The sequence below is a fragment of the Mchenga conophoros genome, linkage group LG5 (genome assembly GCF_057382185.1).
Source record: "Mchenga conophoros isolate Kocher_MC1m ecotype Shallow Benthic linkage group LG5, M_conophoros_male_GT1.1, whole genome shotgun sequence".
Taxonomy (NCBI): Eukaryota; Metazoa; Chordata; class Actinopteri; order Cichliformes; family Cichlidae; genus Mchenga; species Mchenga conophoros.
Genome location: NC_140530.1, coordinates 907,962 through 923,188, shown reverse-complemented (window position 1 = coordinate 923,188; position 15,227 = coordinate 907,962). Strand labels below are relative to the sequence as shown.

The window sequence follows — 15,227 nt, the reverse complement described above, 5'->3', positions numbered from 1 at the left end:
CAACTAAAAGAAGAGGGGTTAAGTAAAAACAAGAGTTATTTGAGAATAAATTCAAACCTTTATTATTAGCACAGTCATAAACCAGGTAGGAATTATTTTCTATCTTGTATTATGAGAATAAAATGTTGAAATGAATGAATAGAAAAAACATAAAGGAATAAATACTTCCTCCAATGATTCATTTTAAGACTGACTTTAATCTGGAACATGACAGCATAACAATATGATTTGTATCCAAAACAAAAATTCTATCAGGTATCATATCATCCTATATTTAATTAATGAATAACCATGAAACCAATTGAGCGTTTCCTTGGCTGTGTGTGGGATCACTGTCTTGCTCAAATGTCCACCCTCATTTCATTTTCATTATCCTGGTAGATGGAAGCAGATTTTTATCAAAAATGTTTCAATACACTTTTCCATTCACCCTTTCTTCAGTTTAAGTGTCCCACTGCCGTGTGCTGAAAAACAGCCCCACACCACGATGTTCCCACCTCCAAACTTCACTGTTCTTATGGAGTTTCTGGGGTGATATGCAGTGTTTTTTGACACCCAAACATCACGTGTATTATGGCATCCAAAAGCAAAGTTTAAATGTACTTCAACATGCTTTTTCTTCAACACTGGAGTCTTACGCAGTGAGCATGGCGGTGGAGTGAGTAACTTATTGTCTTCTTTGGAACAATTGTACTTGCTGATTCAGTGTCTTCTTATGATGTTCTTTCCACTTCTGGATTATGGCCCCAACAGTGCTCACTGGAACCTTCAGTAGCCTAGAAATTCTTCTGTAACCAGTGCTATCAGTATGTCCTCAGAGAGCTCATTGGTTTTATCTATCATGAGGTGTTTCATATAGGTTATAGGCCATCAGTTGGGACTGAACCAGCTAATTACTAATTCTTGACAGAATTGCTTTCTAGTTACTGATGGATTTCTGCGAGTGTCTTGACTGGTTTTTGTTTTTGCAACTTCCTTTCTGTGTGTGTTCAATACTTTCCCCCCTGTATTATTTCTTATTATTTTGCATAATTTACGGACATCTATGGTTTGATTTCTTTGCGTGTGTGGATCGGATGGGTTGTTAGCGATTGAATTCTGATAAGAATTTCATGTCAGTAGCAAATTTAGAAATATATTTATTTAGAAAATTGGTAACATGTTCTATACTTACTTTACCCCCTGTATGTAATATACTATATAACGATATGATATGTGACCGGTTACCCAAGGTACACCAGGGTCATATACGTGCCACAATGAGTAAATTATTGCCTACATATAGCTAAGACTAAGCAATCTCTTATCAAAGCATGTCCTAATAATCAGTACACTTATGACCTAGATTTACGAAAGACTGCTATATTGTCTTTGTGTTCGTAGAACAATCAGGTGTATAAAAGGCCAAACTTTGTTGCGGCTGTTTGGGTCTTTCTTCTGGTTTGACGGTAAATGAACAAGGGGCACAGCCCTTATTCTCTCTTAATCATGGTTTCTTTTCTTTTTTTGCTGGTGGGTAGGTGGGTGGGAGGTTGTAGCTTTTATAGTGTTGCTTGATTTGTAGAACTGACATCATTTTTTCTCTTAGAGTCATCAAGTGAAATATTAAGAAGTCACTCTAAGATGGCCAGGCTCACAGTTGTAGCAGGTATTTTGGGAACTTATTGCATGCATACAATATAAATGTAAACACTGACATTTATTTTATCATGCTTTTGCCTACATTCTAATTTTTCTTAGGTTTGTGTCTGGTGATGAGCCAGCTGGGTAAGTTTTTTTTCTGTTTCTTTTTTGTTAAAGAAAATAAATTTTGATCACTACTTGTGTATCACTACTGGGACCTGTGCTTTATTAATATTACACCACCACAGGATCTGCCAGCAGGATGGAGTGCTACTTCACCAACTGGTCCCAGTACAGGCCTGGAGATGGAAAGTTTCTGCCACAAAATGTGGACCCTTTCCTATGCACCACCCTCATCTATGCATTCTCCATCATCAACTACAACAATGAGCTGGTTACCTACGAGTGGAATGACGACGTCCTCTACAAGTCTTTCAATGATCTGAAGACCAAGTAAGTGGATATTATCCTATAGGTCAGAGGTAAAGCAAAACACAATACCTCTTGAGCGTATCGTGTCTTTAAGAGTTTTCCACTAAGATATTACAGTTTCTTTAATGATATTACAAGTTTTCTGCTGTTTCCAGGAATCCCCACCTGAAGACTCTCTTGGCCGTTGGTGGATGGAACTTTGGGTCAACACAGTAAGAAATACTTTAAAGAAAGAAAATTATTTCACATTAGGACAATGGTACGTAGCTAACCAAATATTATGTGTAAACCATCAGTCTGAATCAAATCAAAATCAAAAAGAAGTTTCCATTATTAAACACAGCAAACATTAATCACAATTCTCCTGTTAAAGACATAAAGCACTAAGCAGATTTTACTATAAAGATCAAATGTTAACTTGGTTTTTGTGTTTTTTTGTTTTTTTGCAGGTTCTCCATCACAGTTTCTACTGCAGCTAATCGTCAGAAGTTCATCCAGTCTACTATCAGATTTCTGAGGACTCATGGATTTGACGGTCTGGATTTGGACTGGGAGTACCCTGGATCCCGTGGAAGTCCTCCTGAGGACAAACAGAGGTTTACTCTGCTCTGCAGGGTGGGTATAGATCTCCATTTTTTAAAATCTACATCTCATTGATGTTGTTTCGTTTGTATCATACTTGAATGGTAAATGCTAAATGGACTGATTCCACTAACCTTCCAATCGGTAGATGATCTGCTATACCTCCTAAACCCCATGGACTCCATTCTTACACTGTTATGTGGTGCACTTTTATAGGAACTTGTTGCTGCCTTTGCAGCTGAAGCCCAAGCTACCGGCAATCCCCAGCTCATGCTAACTGCTGCTGTTGCTGCTGGAAAAGGAACCATTGATGCTGGATATGAGATCGCTGAGATAGCCAAGTGAGGGTCCTGCTTTATAAACCATCTTACTTCATCTACTACTTTTAGAAATCTGACAGTTGTGCAATGTAAGCATGAAAATCACTGTTTATGTTTATTTCCTTATTGCAGAGAATTAGATTTCATCAATATAATGACCTACGACTTCCATGGAACTTGGGAGCAATTCACTGGACACAACAGCCCTTTGTACCGTGGATCTCAGGACTTTGGTGACCTTATCTATTTCAACATTGTAAGTAAACCGTTAAAACTGAAATAAGATTCATTTAAAAGATAACTGTAACTTTAACAGGTAACTTCTTATGAACACAAACTTCACATTTTTTAACTTCTATAGGACTATGCCATGAAATATTGGAGAGACAATGGCACCCCACTGGAGAAGCTGAGGATGGGATTTGCATCTTATGGTCGTACCTTCCGCCTGACATCATCAAACACTGGTGTTGGTGCTCCAGCTAGCGGCCCAGCATCAGCTGGTCCATACACCCGTGAAGCTGGATTCTGGTCTTATTATGAGGTACATTTCTTAAGGCTGGAATTTAATGATTGCCTCATGATGTATAGCATATGTTGCTTTGATATCTAATGATATTTATAAAACGACAAATGTTAACCATGTAGTCTGTGCTGTAGATCTGTACCTTCGTGAAAGGCAGCACCATTAACTGGATTGAAGACCAGAAAGTCCCCTATGCTTTCAAAAACAATGAGTGGGTAGGATTTGACAACAAGGAGAGCTATGAAACCAAGGTAAGTGAGAAAGCTTGCATCATTTCTTTTTGTTTAACACATTTGTGTATGTACAAGGTAGTGATATCAATCTCTGTTTAATTTTTCCCCAATAGGTACGTTACCTGAAAGATCAGAAGTTTGGCGGGGCCTTTGTGTGGGCTCTTGATTTGGATGACTTTGCAGGAAAATTCTGCGGGGAGGGTCCCTATCCTCTGCTCTCTCATCTGCGCAACCTTCTTGAAATTGGTATGTCCAAAGCAGATTCATATAGATTAATTATTTTAGTCTATATATATTTAATAAATTAGTGTGGAACTGTTATCATAAGAACCTCTGTAATTTAGATAAGATGTTACTACAACAGTCAATAAAAATCCAAATATGTTCGATACAGTTTTGAACTAGTAAAACTTTTGTACGAGGGCAGTAAATGTTCTTCATGTAGCGATTGGAGTAATGAAGAATTCATGTTAATAGGTCAACAGTGGGTTGGGTTAGGGTGAGGTTGTGTTTTAGCCAGTTACGCATTAAGGGATTCATGCTTATTGATACACATGAATGAAAAACCACCAATAACACATAATTCCTTTGATCTGTACTGTCAAGAGCTTCCCCCACTACCCTCAACCACCACCCCAAAACCTGGAGCGAGCACCACTTCTCCACCCAGCACCACCACCACTACTACCCATGCCCCAGGAACTGGATTCTGCAATGGGAAACCTGATGGCTTATATCCCCACCCAGATGACAAAGCCAGCTTCTACATGTGTTCTGGTGGCAACACCCACGTGGGGCAGTGTGGAGCTGGATCTGTCTTTGATGACAACTGCAAATGCTGTAACTGGCCTTGAGCCTGGAGCAGAGGCATTGTGTATTACATCTGGTGCCAACATCATCTATTAAAGGGACTAAAGTGTATCAGTGTATCCTCTATGTACACATTCATTCACCTATATAACTCGGGTCCTTGGATACATAGATAGAGTTGCCATAAACAGGGTATAACTCGCGTCATCAAAAATGAAGGCCTCAGTTCAGACATCATCAGCCTAATAGTGATTTTGTCTCGTACAAAAAGCAAATAAAACAAAAATAATGTCACAGTGGTCACCTCAGCTTTGAATAAAGTGTTAATTACTGCTTAGAGTTTCTAACCTTGCAAAATGCACTATATTGCCAAAATTATTTTCTTTTCTGCTTTCACATGCATAGAAGTTTAATACAATGCTGACCCACCCGTTGCAGCTATAAAACCTTCAACCCTTCTGGGAGTGTTAGTAGTGTATTTATGGTAACTTTTCACTATTTCTCTCGAAGCACATTTGTGAGGTCAGACACTGTGGGATAAGAAGCTCTGCTCTAATTCAATCCAAAACTGTTCTATCGGGTTGTAGACAGGACTCTTTGTAGTTCAGTAAGATTCTTCCACACGAAATTTGCTCAACCATGTCTTTATGAACCTTACTTGGTTCACTGGTGCAAAGTTATGTTGAAACTGGAAGGTACGGTGGCCATGAGAGGCCAAATGGACTGCAACTTTAAAAAACACCAGCAAACAGAAAAACACTGCAAAAGGACACATAAACACCAAAACATGCTAAGCATTGCTCTGGGAGACACTTAAAAGAAGTGGAGAATTTTTCAGATTTGTGAGGAATGAAAATACTATAGATATAGGTTTGCTATTAGATGTTAACTATTAGCCTGAAAATCTGTCATCTGTTGAAACACACATGAGGGTTTATATGACTGCTGTTTTGCTTTAGGTGAAATAAACAACTAAACTCAGACAACTTGTGTTTTTCAGGGCAAGATGCATTGTCCATTCTGTGGGTTTAAGTTTGAAAACAAATTTCATTGTTCATGTGGAAAAAAACAGCTTTGTCCTGGCTAAAGTTGCTGCCACAGCAGCAGACCTCAAATACTAAAGAGGTAATACTTTCTGCACCGGCTGTTATCTTTTAAGTCTAACTAGTTTTGTAAGAAAATAAAATGAAGAGGGCAAGACTTGTTCACATGTTTGGTGTTTGAACTTTTCAGATCTGTATTCATGTATAAGCAAATAGTGTCATAAATCAAAGAATTTGTTTGTAGTTGGGAAATTGTAGACATCCGGTGTGATATGACTGATAAATCTACATTTCTGAAAGCAAAAACGTGTTTGTGGTGGATCTGACTGGGAAGAGGTGGTGTTTTATGTATACTATATTCATATGTTTTTTCAGTATTAACTTTATCATGTTTGCTTTTGAGTTATATACAAAGATAAACTAATGAAGAGCCTCTTACTATCTCCCTCTCATTCCCTCCTTTCAGCCAAGTCATTTGTTCAGCATTTGTTCAAATACCCTGAAGGTAAAGAGCCTGAAAGGAGGATGCTCTCAAAATCCAAAAAGAAAAAAAAAGAAATCAAAGAAAACAGTGAAGGTTTTTATTAAAAAAGATTTGAAAACTTTTATTTTGTTGTCTGACAACAGGTTTTCAACCTGTGACCACCATCATTTTTTCTAATATGTAATCTATCTTTTTGCTGGGATGATGAACAAAACAAAGACTGACAAGAGACCCATAAGAGGGAAAGCACTACCATTAAATGTTGAACCAAGCTGGTCATCTGAGAAGCTCTTGGGTGCTGCCATTAAAAAACTGAAAGACTCAACCATGAAATCAACCATGATATGGATATGGGAGATGGAGAATACATCCTGCTCTATCCTGCTCTAAAAGAAAAATCCAGGATCACCCTATACTGTATGACTGAACTCTACATAGAGGCCATTGGAAAGACTTACCAAAGAATTACACTATTTGTTTGTGTCCTAGAGAATTTCTTGTCATAAAGGGAGTATCAAATAGACTTGACATTGGGCTTTGTTTTTTGTTTTTATTGTTAAAGATTTTTGTGATTAGTACCTTGAAGATTTAACCAAAGTTTGCTTTCACCAAGTGTGTTGAACAATATACAGTTACACTTAACTTTAAAGCATGAGGCAACTGTGTTGAATATGTGCAAGATGCTTACATAAATTCAAGAGAGAGCCAATCCTCTGTAAGTGATTATTCTCCTGGAAGAAGTCCCTTGTCCTGTGGGCATTGTGTGCTGTAGCGCTGTCCTGTTGATAAACCCATAAACCCAGTTGTTACCATACAGAGGTGGGCCCTCAGTCATGAGGGACGCTCTCTGCAACATGTGGATATAGCCAGTAGCTGTTTGACACAGCTGCACCTCCTGAAGCTCCATTGTTCCACTGAAGGAAAAAGCACCCCAGACCATCATCCTCAAAACATATCAGGCGGGATCTGCTTGTCTTGCCAGTAACGTTGGAAACCATCAGGACCATTAAGGTTACATTTTTTCTCAGAGAAAACTTTCTTCCACCTTTCAATTTCCCGTGCTTGGTGCTCTTTTGCAAAGTCCAAATGGTTAGTTATGTGGAGTTCAAGGAGACGAAAGATTGAAGATGTTTTTGTTTTAGAACACCTTCAGTCTTAGATGCCGTCTCATGGGTATGGGGCTTCAGTCGGCACCACCGAAATGCTACAGAGGATCAAGGATAAAGGAGGATCTGCCTAACTTCTTAGCAACTATGTGTAGCAAGTACATAAGCTAAAATAATTTAAGTTGGTTATGAGTAGTTGGGCTAATTCAGAAGATATCAGATTCGGCTCTAGGAGGTGAGTGAAGTACAATAAACATACAACCACAGATATTGTGATTACAGTTATTATTTATAGTGAAAATAAAGTGCAATTACCAAATACCAATATTTACAAAATCTGCAGACAGGAAAAGATAAAACATAATTCAAGCTTGTAAAATATCCGCTGCACAGCGGTGCAGCAACCTCGTCCAACCTCTGGCAAACAATGTCCATAAAGTTTATTTCACGATTGATATAAGTCCAACGCGTATGACAGTCTAGACAGGTTGAAATTGGAAGTATGATGATCAGCACTAAGATTCCAAGACTGAGATCTCGAAAGTGAGATTTAGGGGACTGAAAACCAAGAGGGGAGAGTGTAGGCCGCAGCAGCCTCCTACCAGACCGCAGGAAGTTATAGCTGGGGTTCTGGCTCGTTGGGCCTAGCTCACCATCCAAAGTAGTGGTGTCGCTGTGGTCTCTCCAGGGCACCACTAGCCTGCACTATAATCACAAGACCACCATTAGCAAAATTCATCTAAATTTCCCAAGCTAGCTTTAGTTCCAGTGTACACAATGAAATCCATGAGAAAATACAACAAATACATATCCAACCATTGTAATGAATTAAAATAAATGACAATCTCAAATAACAAAACTACAGCCACGTAAAGTGAGAGTAGTAGTAATGTAGTAGGCCTCAGCCTTAGTTATCCCATCAGCTAATAGCACTGGCATACTGATACAGGTCACAAATACAAACAAACATTCAGGCTCAACTCACCATTCACTACGTGCGATGTCACATACGAGCCCCACGCATCTACCCGCGGCGGTATCAAAATACTGTTGAACGCAATCCACAATTAATTCAAAAACAAGTCAAGATAGTAAACAGCGAAAAGCGCTCACCCCACGTACCTGTTGCTTCCATCCGCTAACGCCTCTCCCCCGCGTCGTTTCGAGGCGACAACCCGGAAGGCATATAATAGTGCCTCGCGAATAGGATTGGTCACAACAGGCACGTGCAGCCTCGCGGCGTGGCGTGCGTCATGACGCGTCACGATGCCTTCATGGACACGCTCCGGTTGGAATTTAAGATTCCGATTTAGTTATAGATGCAGTTCTTTTTATTTTTATGTGGGTTACATATGCTACAATTGATCTCAGGATGTTTAAAACATGCCCTCTTAGATGAGCCCTGGCTAGATGCAGAACAGGCACTATGTAATAATCTAGAGATTTCAGACCTTCCATTTATCAGCTCAAACATCAAACAACATGAATGCTTTAAAAGCATCAACATCAGCTCTTCTCTGACAGCATGGTGGGAGTTTCTAAAAAGGTCTTCATTAATCCCATGCAAATGTACACCTATCTGGAACAACCCTGACATACTACAGAACAATGATATGATTAACTTCCCAGATTGGCGTCGAAAAGGAATTAAATACTTTGAATATACATTAGAAAGAACAGACTTTATTCCGCTTGACAGACTAGTTATACAGCAAAACCTCTGGTCTCAGAAATGCTCAAAAACCTTTAAATTGATTAGATATCCCAGCCTACAATTAATACACTACAAAATACTACATAGAGTGCACTATACAGATCAATGGATGTTCAAGATGGGTGATGTTCGTCTTCTAACAACTGCTCACACTTTGGTTCTGTCTGGCGCGACATCCGCTGGTTTCCTCTTTCTGGTGCAAAGTGTGCGATAAACAAACAAGAGAGAAAAACCGATCAGCTGATCATTGATCAGTTTTATGATTGAAGTAGAAATGGGAGAGGGAGGGGGAGAGAATGAGAGAAGAAGAGGCAGCTGTGCAGCGTAACGAAACAGAATAACTCCAGCTTTGTGTCTTTTTCCATCCTAGCTAAAGTACGGGACAAACTGTGCTCCTTTTCAGCTCAATACGAAAGGCGTAATATTTTCTCTGACTACATCTCTGAATTCCGTTTTTTACGGGGCGGTTGGCAACTCTACTAACTAACCTTATGAATAAAATAAAGTTCACTATCAGTAACATCATAGCACCCATCCAGCTGTATAGAAACTCCGTCATGCTAGCTAGTACGCAGTATGAGTTATTGTAACTGACTGTAAAAAGTCAGCATAACGAAAATAAACTCCACCTAAACTTGGTTTATATCTGACCCAGATAGACTGCAGGTCATAACTTCTTACCTGAAGTTCAGTTCACCTGACACTCGGACCGGCGGCCGCCTCGGTAAAAATACTTTATTTATTTTGGAATTTTCTGTGAGTGTAGTAATGTTATTTATATATATATGTTCAGTTACATGGATGCATAAGTAAAATATAAAGTTAACTAACTAGCACTACACGTGTTTTCTGCATGTTACGCTGATTCGTTGATAGCAGCTAGGCTAACCTTAGTCAAAAGTTAGCTAACTAATCTTACTGTATTTGAAGATACACATTTCACGTTGTCAATGAAAACGTTCATTTGTATTTCTTTTTTTTAACACTAATGTTTCATTTAACGTTAGCTAACTACAGTAATATTGTGTTTAGACTCATGGTAATGGCCGTATTTAACCAAAGAGAGGTGCAGCCTGCATTGATGAGATATCAACAGTGTTGGGACTAACGCGTTATTAAGTAATGCGTTACAGTAACTACGTTATTATTGTGGTAACGAGCACGGTAACTAGTTATTATGCCAAAATCAGGAATGCGTTAGTCGTTACTGGGATTTAGATAGGGTCGTTACTCGTTACTTCGTGTGGTGGCTATCGTGTAGCTTCCACAGATTCAGTAACATTAGCAAGTGGTGGAGGCCAGCAGGTGGATGAAGGAAAAGGGACGCAGAAGGAAAAGAGACCCGAGGCGGCCGCCGGTCCAAGTGTGAACTGAACTTCAGGTAAGAAGTTATGACCTGCAGTCTCTCTGGGTCAGATATGAACCAAGTTTAGGTGGAGTTTATTTTCGTTGTGCTGACTTTTTCCGTACTGCGTGCTAGCTAGCATGACGGAGTTTCTATAAAGCTGGGTGGGTGTTATGAAGTTAATGATGTTGAACTTTATTTTGTTCATAAGTTATTAGAGTTGCCAACCGTCCCGTCTGGTATTCAGAGAAAATATTACGCGTTTCTTATTGAGGTGAAAAGGAACAGTTTGTCCCGTAATTCAGCTACAATGAAAAAGGCACAAAGCTGGAGTTATTCTGTGTCTTTGCTGCACAGCTGCCTCTTCTTCTCTCATTCTCCCCCCCTCCCTCTCCCGTTTCTACTTAAGTCATGAAAACTGATCAATGATCAGCTGATCGTCTTTTCTCTCTTGTTTGTTTATCGCTCACTTTGCGCCGAAAGAGGAAACCAGCGGATGTCGCGCTAAACAACAGCAGCACGTTTAAGCTTGATCAGCTGTTGTTAGAATTTATTTAATATTACTTTCTAGTATCAGCTGATGTTTGCTGGAGCCACAGCTGCAAAAAAACTGCTGGTCATGATGTCGGTTTGGATATGTGGTGAGAGGGAAACATGAAGATGAAACCAGGAGATGTCCTTACTGGATCATCAGAGCTGAACAGGTGATGGAGAAACAGGTTTACCTTTTAGGTGACATGAATGAGTTGAAGGGAAGTTATGAACTGTTTCTGAGAGACAAATAACACCAGGATCCTTTTTTAGGTAGCTGACAGCTGGTAACTGTGCAGGGGCGGGTCTAGCAAAGTGTTGCCAGTGGGCATGTAGGGCATTAACAGGGAAAGGGGGGCACAAAGAAATACTTTTCTTTCTTATTCTCATTTAAAATGTCTAGCTTTTAAAAAATAATTATCTGAATCTTACAACAAACGATTGATAGATTGATGCATATATACCATCAAAACAGTGTACATCACTGTCACAACAGTGTTTGTTTTCATTCAAAGGCTTTATGATTTTTCCTATAATGGTGGGCCGGTCTCTAGTCAAAATGCCCGGGCCAATTTTCTGTCCCAGTCCAGCCCTGTATGCAGCTCATCTGCAGTCTGGTGTTACCTACATCTTCCTATTCAGAAGGCAGAATTTCCGAGTTCTGAGTACAATCAAAGCACCACGACTGCAGTTTTTGTGTTGGATGTAAAAGGCGCACATGATGCTGTGACGTAGGCTAGAATCATGGCAGCAGTCAATGACGGTCCAGGCGTGGGATTTCTCTCGTGGAAATATGCACATTATCTTTTCCTTTCTGTTGGTAGGTGGCACAGTGCACTTGTGGCAAGTAAGCAAGCTAGAAGACTGGCAAAGTTATGGAAGCAACACATTAACAAGAGAATTCTGAGTAAAACCAAAGTTACTTTCCCTAGTAACTAGTTACTTTGAAAGTAACGAGTAACTTGAAGTAACTGAGTTACTTTTGAGAGAAGTAACTAGTAATGTAACTAAGTTACTATTTTAAAGTAACTTACCCAACACTGGATATCAAGGTACCATTAACGTAAGTTAGTTAGTCCTGCTTCACAGATATGCACACAACCCTGTCGCCAGACCTGAAAAGACAAGGACGCGGCAAACATGCAGTCACATTGTCTGCTAAACCTAGCCTAGCTAAATAGATTTTAAGCAGTAGCTAGTGTGGACAGGCTAGCTCAATGTTAGAAAGTGTTTATGGATTACGTTATACACAGTTCACATAAAGTTATCATAAACAGCCTCTTCTTCTTCCACATGTTATGTTTCATATTAGTAAAGGTTTTTTCCGTAGGTGGCCAAGATGTTGATAAAAGTAAAACACAGAAAGACAAAGAAATATGTCAAATTGGAAAAGTCAGCTTCACAGATTTTGTGAGAGCAGGTAAGTTATGGCCTGGTAAATGGCCTGTATTTATATAGCGCTTTACTAGTCCCTAAGAACCCCAAAGCGCTTTACATATCCAGTCATCCACCCATTCACACACACATTCACACACTGGTGATGGCAAGCTACATTGTAGCCACAGCCACCCTGGGGCGCACTGACAGAGGCGAGGCTGCCGGACACTGGCGCCACCGGGCCCTCTGACCACCACCAGTAGGCAACGGGTGAAGTGTCTCATTCAAGGACACAACGACCGAGACAGTCCGAGCCGGGGCTTGAACCGGCAACCTTCCGATTACAAGGCGACCTCCCAACTCTTGAGCCACGATCGCCCATGGTTATGGTTATGGTTTGTACTAAGTCATTAAAGAGGAAATGATAATGTTGTTATTAACTAAGTGATGATTTTACTTCAGTGCAGCAGAAGTTTCTCATACCAGAAAATGCAGCACTGAAAGTCACAGATGAGCAGGGTATAGAGGTGGATGAGGATGTCTTTCCTGAACTTGCAGGAGTCAAAGAGGTGTGTTTTGTCATCTATATTGAAGCTGAAGGTAAGTAAATATATGCTCTGATAGATTTTGTGGGATTTGATTTCTACAGTTACTCTTAAATAAACCTTTTTTTAATTTGTCTAATATCCTGTGGTAACAATCACAAAATGCTGTTTTAATGGCTCAACAGTAAGTTGGATTTATCACATGCATTTCAGACATCCTGGAAACGGAATCATCCAAGAAGCTGCGTGACTGCTCAGACCTAACACACTATGTGACACTCACACCTTGTGGTATGTAAATTGTATATTACCATAATAAAATACAAAATAACCATCTGTTCTCCTGGGAGAAAGTATAATTTAATCAAAGCATACAATTTACTGGCCCTATGTGCGTAAATGGTAGCTTTGTTGTGGTTGATTTTTGATTGTATATGCCTTATATTGTAGTATTTTTGTTTGTCACCCTCAGATTTGACTGTCCTGAAGCAACATGTGGAAGAGCCCTCCTCTCCAAGTCTAACAGATACATTGTCTGTCTCAACCACCAGCAGTCAGAGCAGTGACACAAGCGATGCCGGACTTCAAATGGTTCAGCCTCTATTGGACAGCATACATGCAAGAAATGTAGATACATTACTTAATGGACTTGTATTTGACTCTTTAGTTGTCATTACTTGAAAAAGCTTAAACACGAAGATAAAACAGATTAGAGAAAAATAATTTGATATAGTATTTCATGTAGTTCATATGTATAATCCACAGATTGAAATTGTTGTTTGGGTTAAAATAGTCTCATTTTTTGTCAATTTTTTGTTCTTTGTATCAAATGTGTTTAGACAGTGGAGCAGATTCTGACTTCCAAACCAGCAGGGGTGACTGTCATCCATGAGTATGAAAAAACTGGGAGTTTGAAAGATTCCACCAGGCGATTAATGGTGAACATCATTGTAGCTCACATGCGTGAAAAGGAAGGGTAAGAGGAATGATGTTTATTCTATTAATTTTTAAAACTGGCAAGGATCTTATCAAAAAACACTTCTGCTTTTGCAGGAGAACTGTAAGTAAAGCAACAAAGGAGTTTCATGCACTTGGAATCGTGTCACTCTTCCCATCTTTGAAGGATCCGTACTCCAAAAAGGGATATGTGAGTTTGCTCTGTAACTGTAGTGTGTAATAAGACTTGCTCTCTCTCTCTCTCTCTGTCTCTCTCCCTACACATATATATAAATATATATACACACTCTACAATGTATGCAATTTCTTTCTTTCTGTAGGAGCATTTCTATGACATTCAGAGCAACAAAGGTTTTCTTGAATGGCATATCAAGACAGTGCAACGTCAATCCAAATCCCCCACTGCTTCACAGAACAGAGTGGAACTGAAAGGAGGGCCCACATCACGAAGGAAGTTTGGTTTCACTAATGACCAGCAAACAAGAGATCAATGTATGGAAGCCATGTCTCTTCTTCATCACACCACTGACCAAGATATAGTCTTCCAGAAGATGAGAGAGACATTCTACTATCGTCAGCAGATAGTCCATGACCCACAAGAATCAGCAAACATTCTTCAGATGTTTCCTCGGTTTTTGGACACTAAAGGACTGGTAGGTAAACAAATGGGGATCTGAAAAATACTTGACTTAAAAAAATTGATTTTAATGGACATACTTCTCCTTTGTTAGATTTTGCAGGACTTTGCAGTGATGTTTGGAGTAGAGACTGCTTCCAGGTTCCTGGAAAAATGGAACACCAGTTTTAAAGACAAGGTTGCCAGGGAAGCCAGAGACCTTAAAGAGACTTGTCTTCTGAAAAGATTGCTGAAATCTGCTTTGAACGAAGAAATGGATGATGCTGATGAGCCAAGTAGTGTCCTAAAGTAACACTTTATTAGTGTAGTAATTTTAGTTTTCATTTTTAAAAGTTATCAAAAAAGCAGCAGTGTGCATAATGTGTGAATGGATCACTTATTTTCTGCTCATACCCTCAATCAGTTTTTATATGTTAGTGAAGTTCAGTTCTGTCTCCCCTTTCCTTTTTCTTAACCCAAGGGTTTATAAAGTGATGCTTTTTATTGTGTTTCAGTCTTGCCAGAGCCTTGAGGATCACCTCATGAACAATGAAGGAAACCCTCAGCCATATCTCCTGGCCACAGGGACTTCAAAAGCACAGGTTTTCAGCTTCTACATAGTCTTGGATCGAAAGCTTCTTCCATGTCAGTCAGGCACATCACTGGGTGCATTTGATGAGCTGTTCAAGTGCCACTTTGTTTTCAGTGTGAAATATGAAGACGCTCTGTCCAGCCTGTACACATTTTTGCAGACCACTGTGTACAATATTGATGTAGGCACAACAGTGGAAAGTCCAAGAGTCAAAGAGTTGCGAGCAAAGCTGTTGAATAAGTAGTAACCAGGTTATGCATTCAAAATGTTGACCTGCTTTCTCTGTGCTTTATCCTTTGGTACAGCTTTACTTTTGTTCAGACATTTAAAACTAGTTCATGGAATGTATCCTGGCAAAAATTTGAAACTAAAATGTGGTCAGATAGGATGT

General features: G+C 39.5%; 2 protein-coding genes across 2 annotated transcripts; both read left to right on the top strand.

The window, feature by feature from the left end:
• Window positions 1-1,429: 1,429 nt before the first annotated feature.
• LOC146573528 (acidic mammalian chitinase-like) lies at window positions 1,430-5,875 on the top strand. The gene is made up of 12 exons (XM_085272760.1): window positions 1,430-1,448; window positions 1,589-1,648; window positions 1,741-1,767; window positions 1,872-2,076; window positions 2,211-2,267; window positions 2,505-2,670; window positions 2,854-2,978; window positions 3,090-3,213; window positions 3,319-3,501; window positions 3,618-3,734; window positions 3,830-3,962; window positions 4,323-5,875. Exons 2-12 carry the CDS (start codon window positions 1,624-1,626, stop codon window positions 4,568-4,570), a joined length of 1,410 nt encoding a protein of 469 aa, XP_085128886.1. The 5' UTR covers window positions 1,430-1,448; window positions 1,589-1,623; the 3' UTR covers window positions 4,571-5,875.
• Window positions 5,876-8,425: 2,550 nt separating this feature from the next.
• On the top strand, window positions 8,426-14,871 carry LOC146573527 (uncharacterized). The gene is made up of 9 exons (XM_085275440.1): window positions 8,426-8,447; window positions 12,589-12,726; window positions 12,885-12,962; window positions 13,144-13,298; window positions 13,511-13,647; window positions 13,725-13,818; window positions 13,949-14,281; window positions 14,360-14,540; window positions 14,760-14,871. Exons 1-9 carry the CDS (start codon window positions 8,426-8,428, stop codon window positions 14,774-14,776), a joined length of 1,155 nt encoding a protein of 384 aa, XP_085131566.1. The 3' UTR covers window positions 14,777-14,871.
• The last annotated feature ends 356 nt before the right edge of the window (window positions 14,872-15,227 follow it).

What these genes read in the sequence shown, in the direction of transcription:
- LOC146573528 (XM_085272760.1), top strand. Translation starts at nt 1,624, where the DNA reads ATGGCCAGGCTCACAGTTGTAGCAG. An exon ending in CAGGCTCACAGTTGTAGCAG is followed by an intron (nt 1,649 to 1,740) that starts GTATTTTGGGAA and finishes AATTTTTCTTAG; the next exon opens with GTTTGTGTCTGGTGATGAGC. An exon ending in TGGAACTTTGGGTCAACACA is followed by an intron (nt 2,268 to 2,504) that starts GTAAGAAATACT and finishes GTTTTTTTGCAG; the next exon opens with GTTCTCCATCACAGTTTCTA.
- LOC146573527 (XM_085275440.1), top strand. Translation starts at nt 8,426, where the DNA reads ATGCCTTCATGGACACGCTCCG. An exon ending in ACAGCATACATGCAAGAAAT is followed by an intron (nt 13,299 to 13,510) that starts GTAGATACATTA and finishes AAATGTGTTTAG; the next exon opens with ACAGTGGAGCAGATTCTGAC. An exon ending in TTTTGGACACTAAAGGACTG is followed by an intron (nt 14,282 to 14,359) that starts GTAGGTAAACAA and finishes CTCCTTTGTTAG; the next exon opens with ATTTTGCAGGACTTTGCAGT.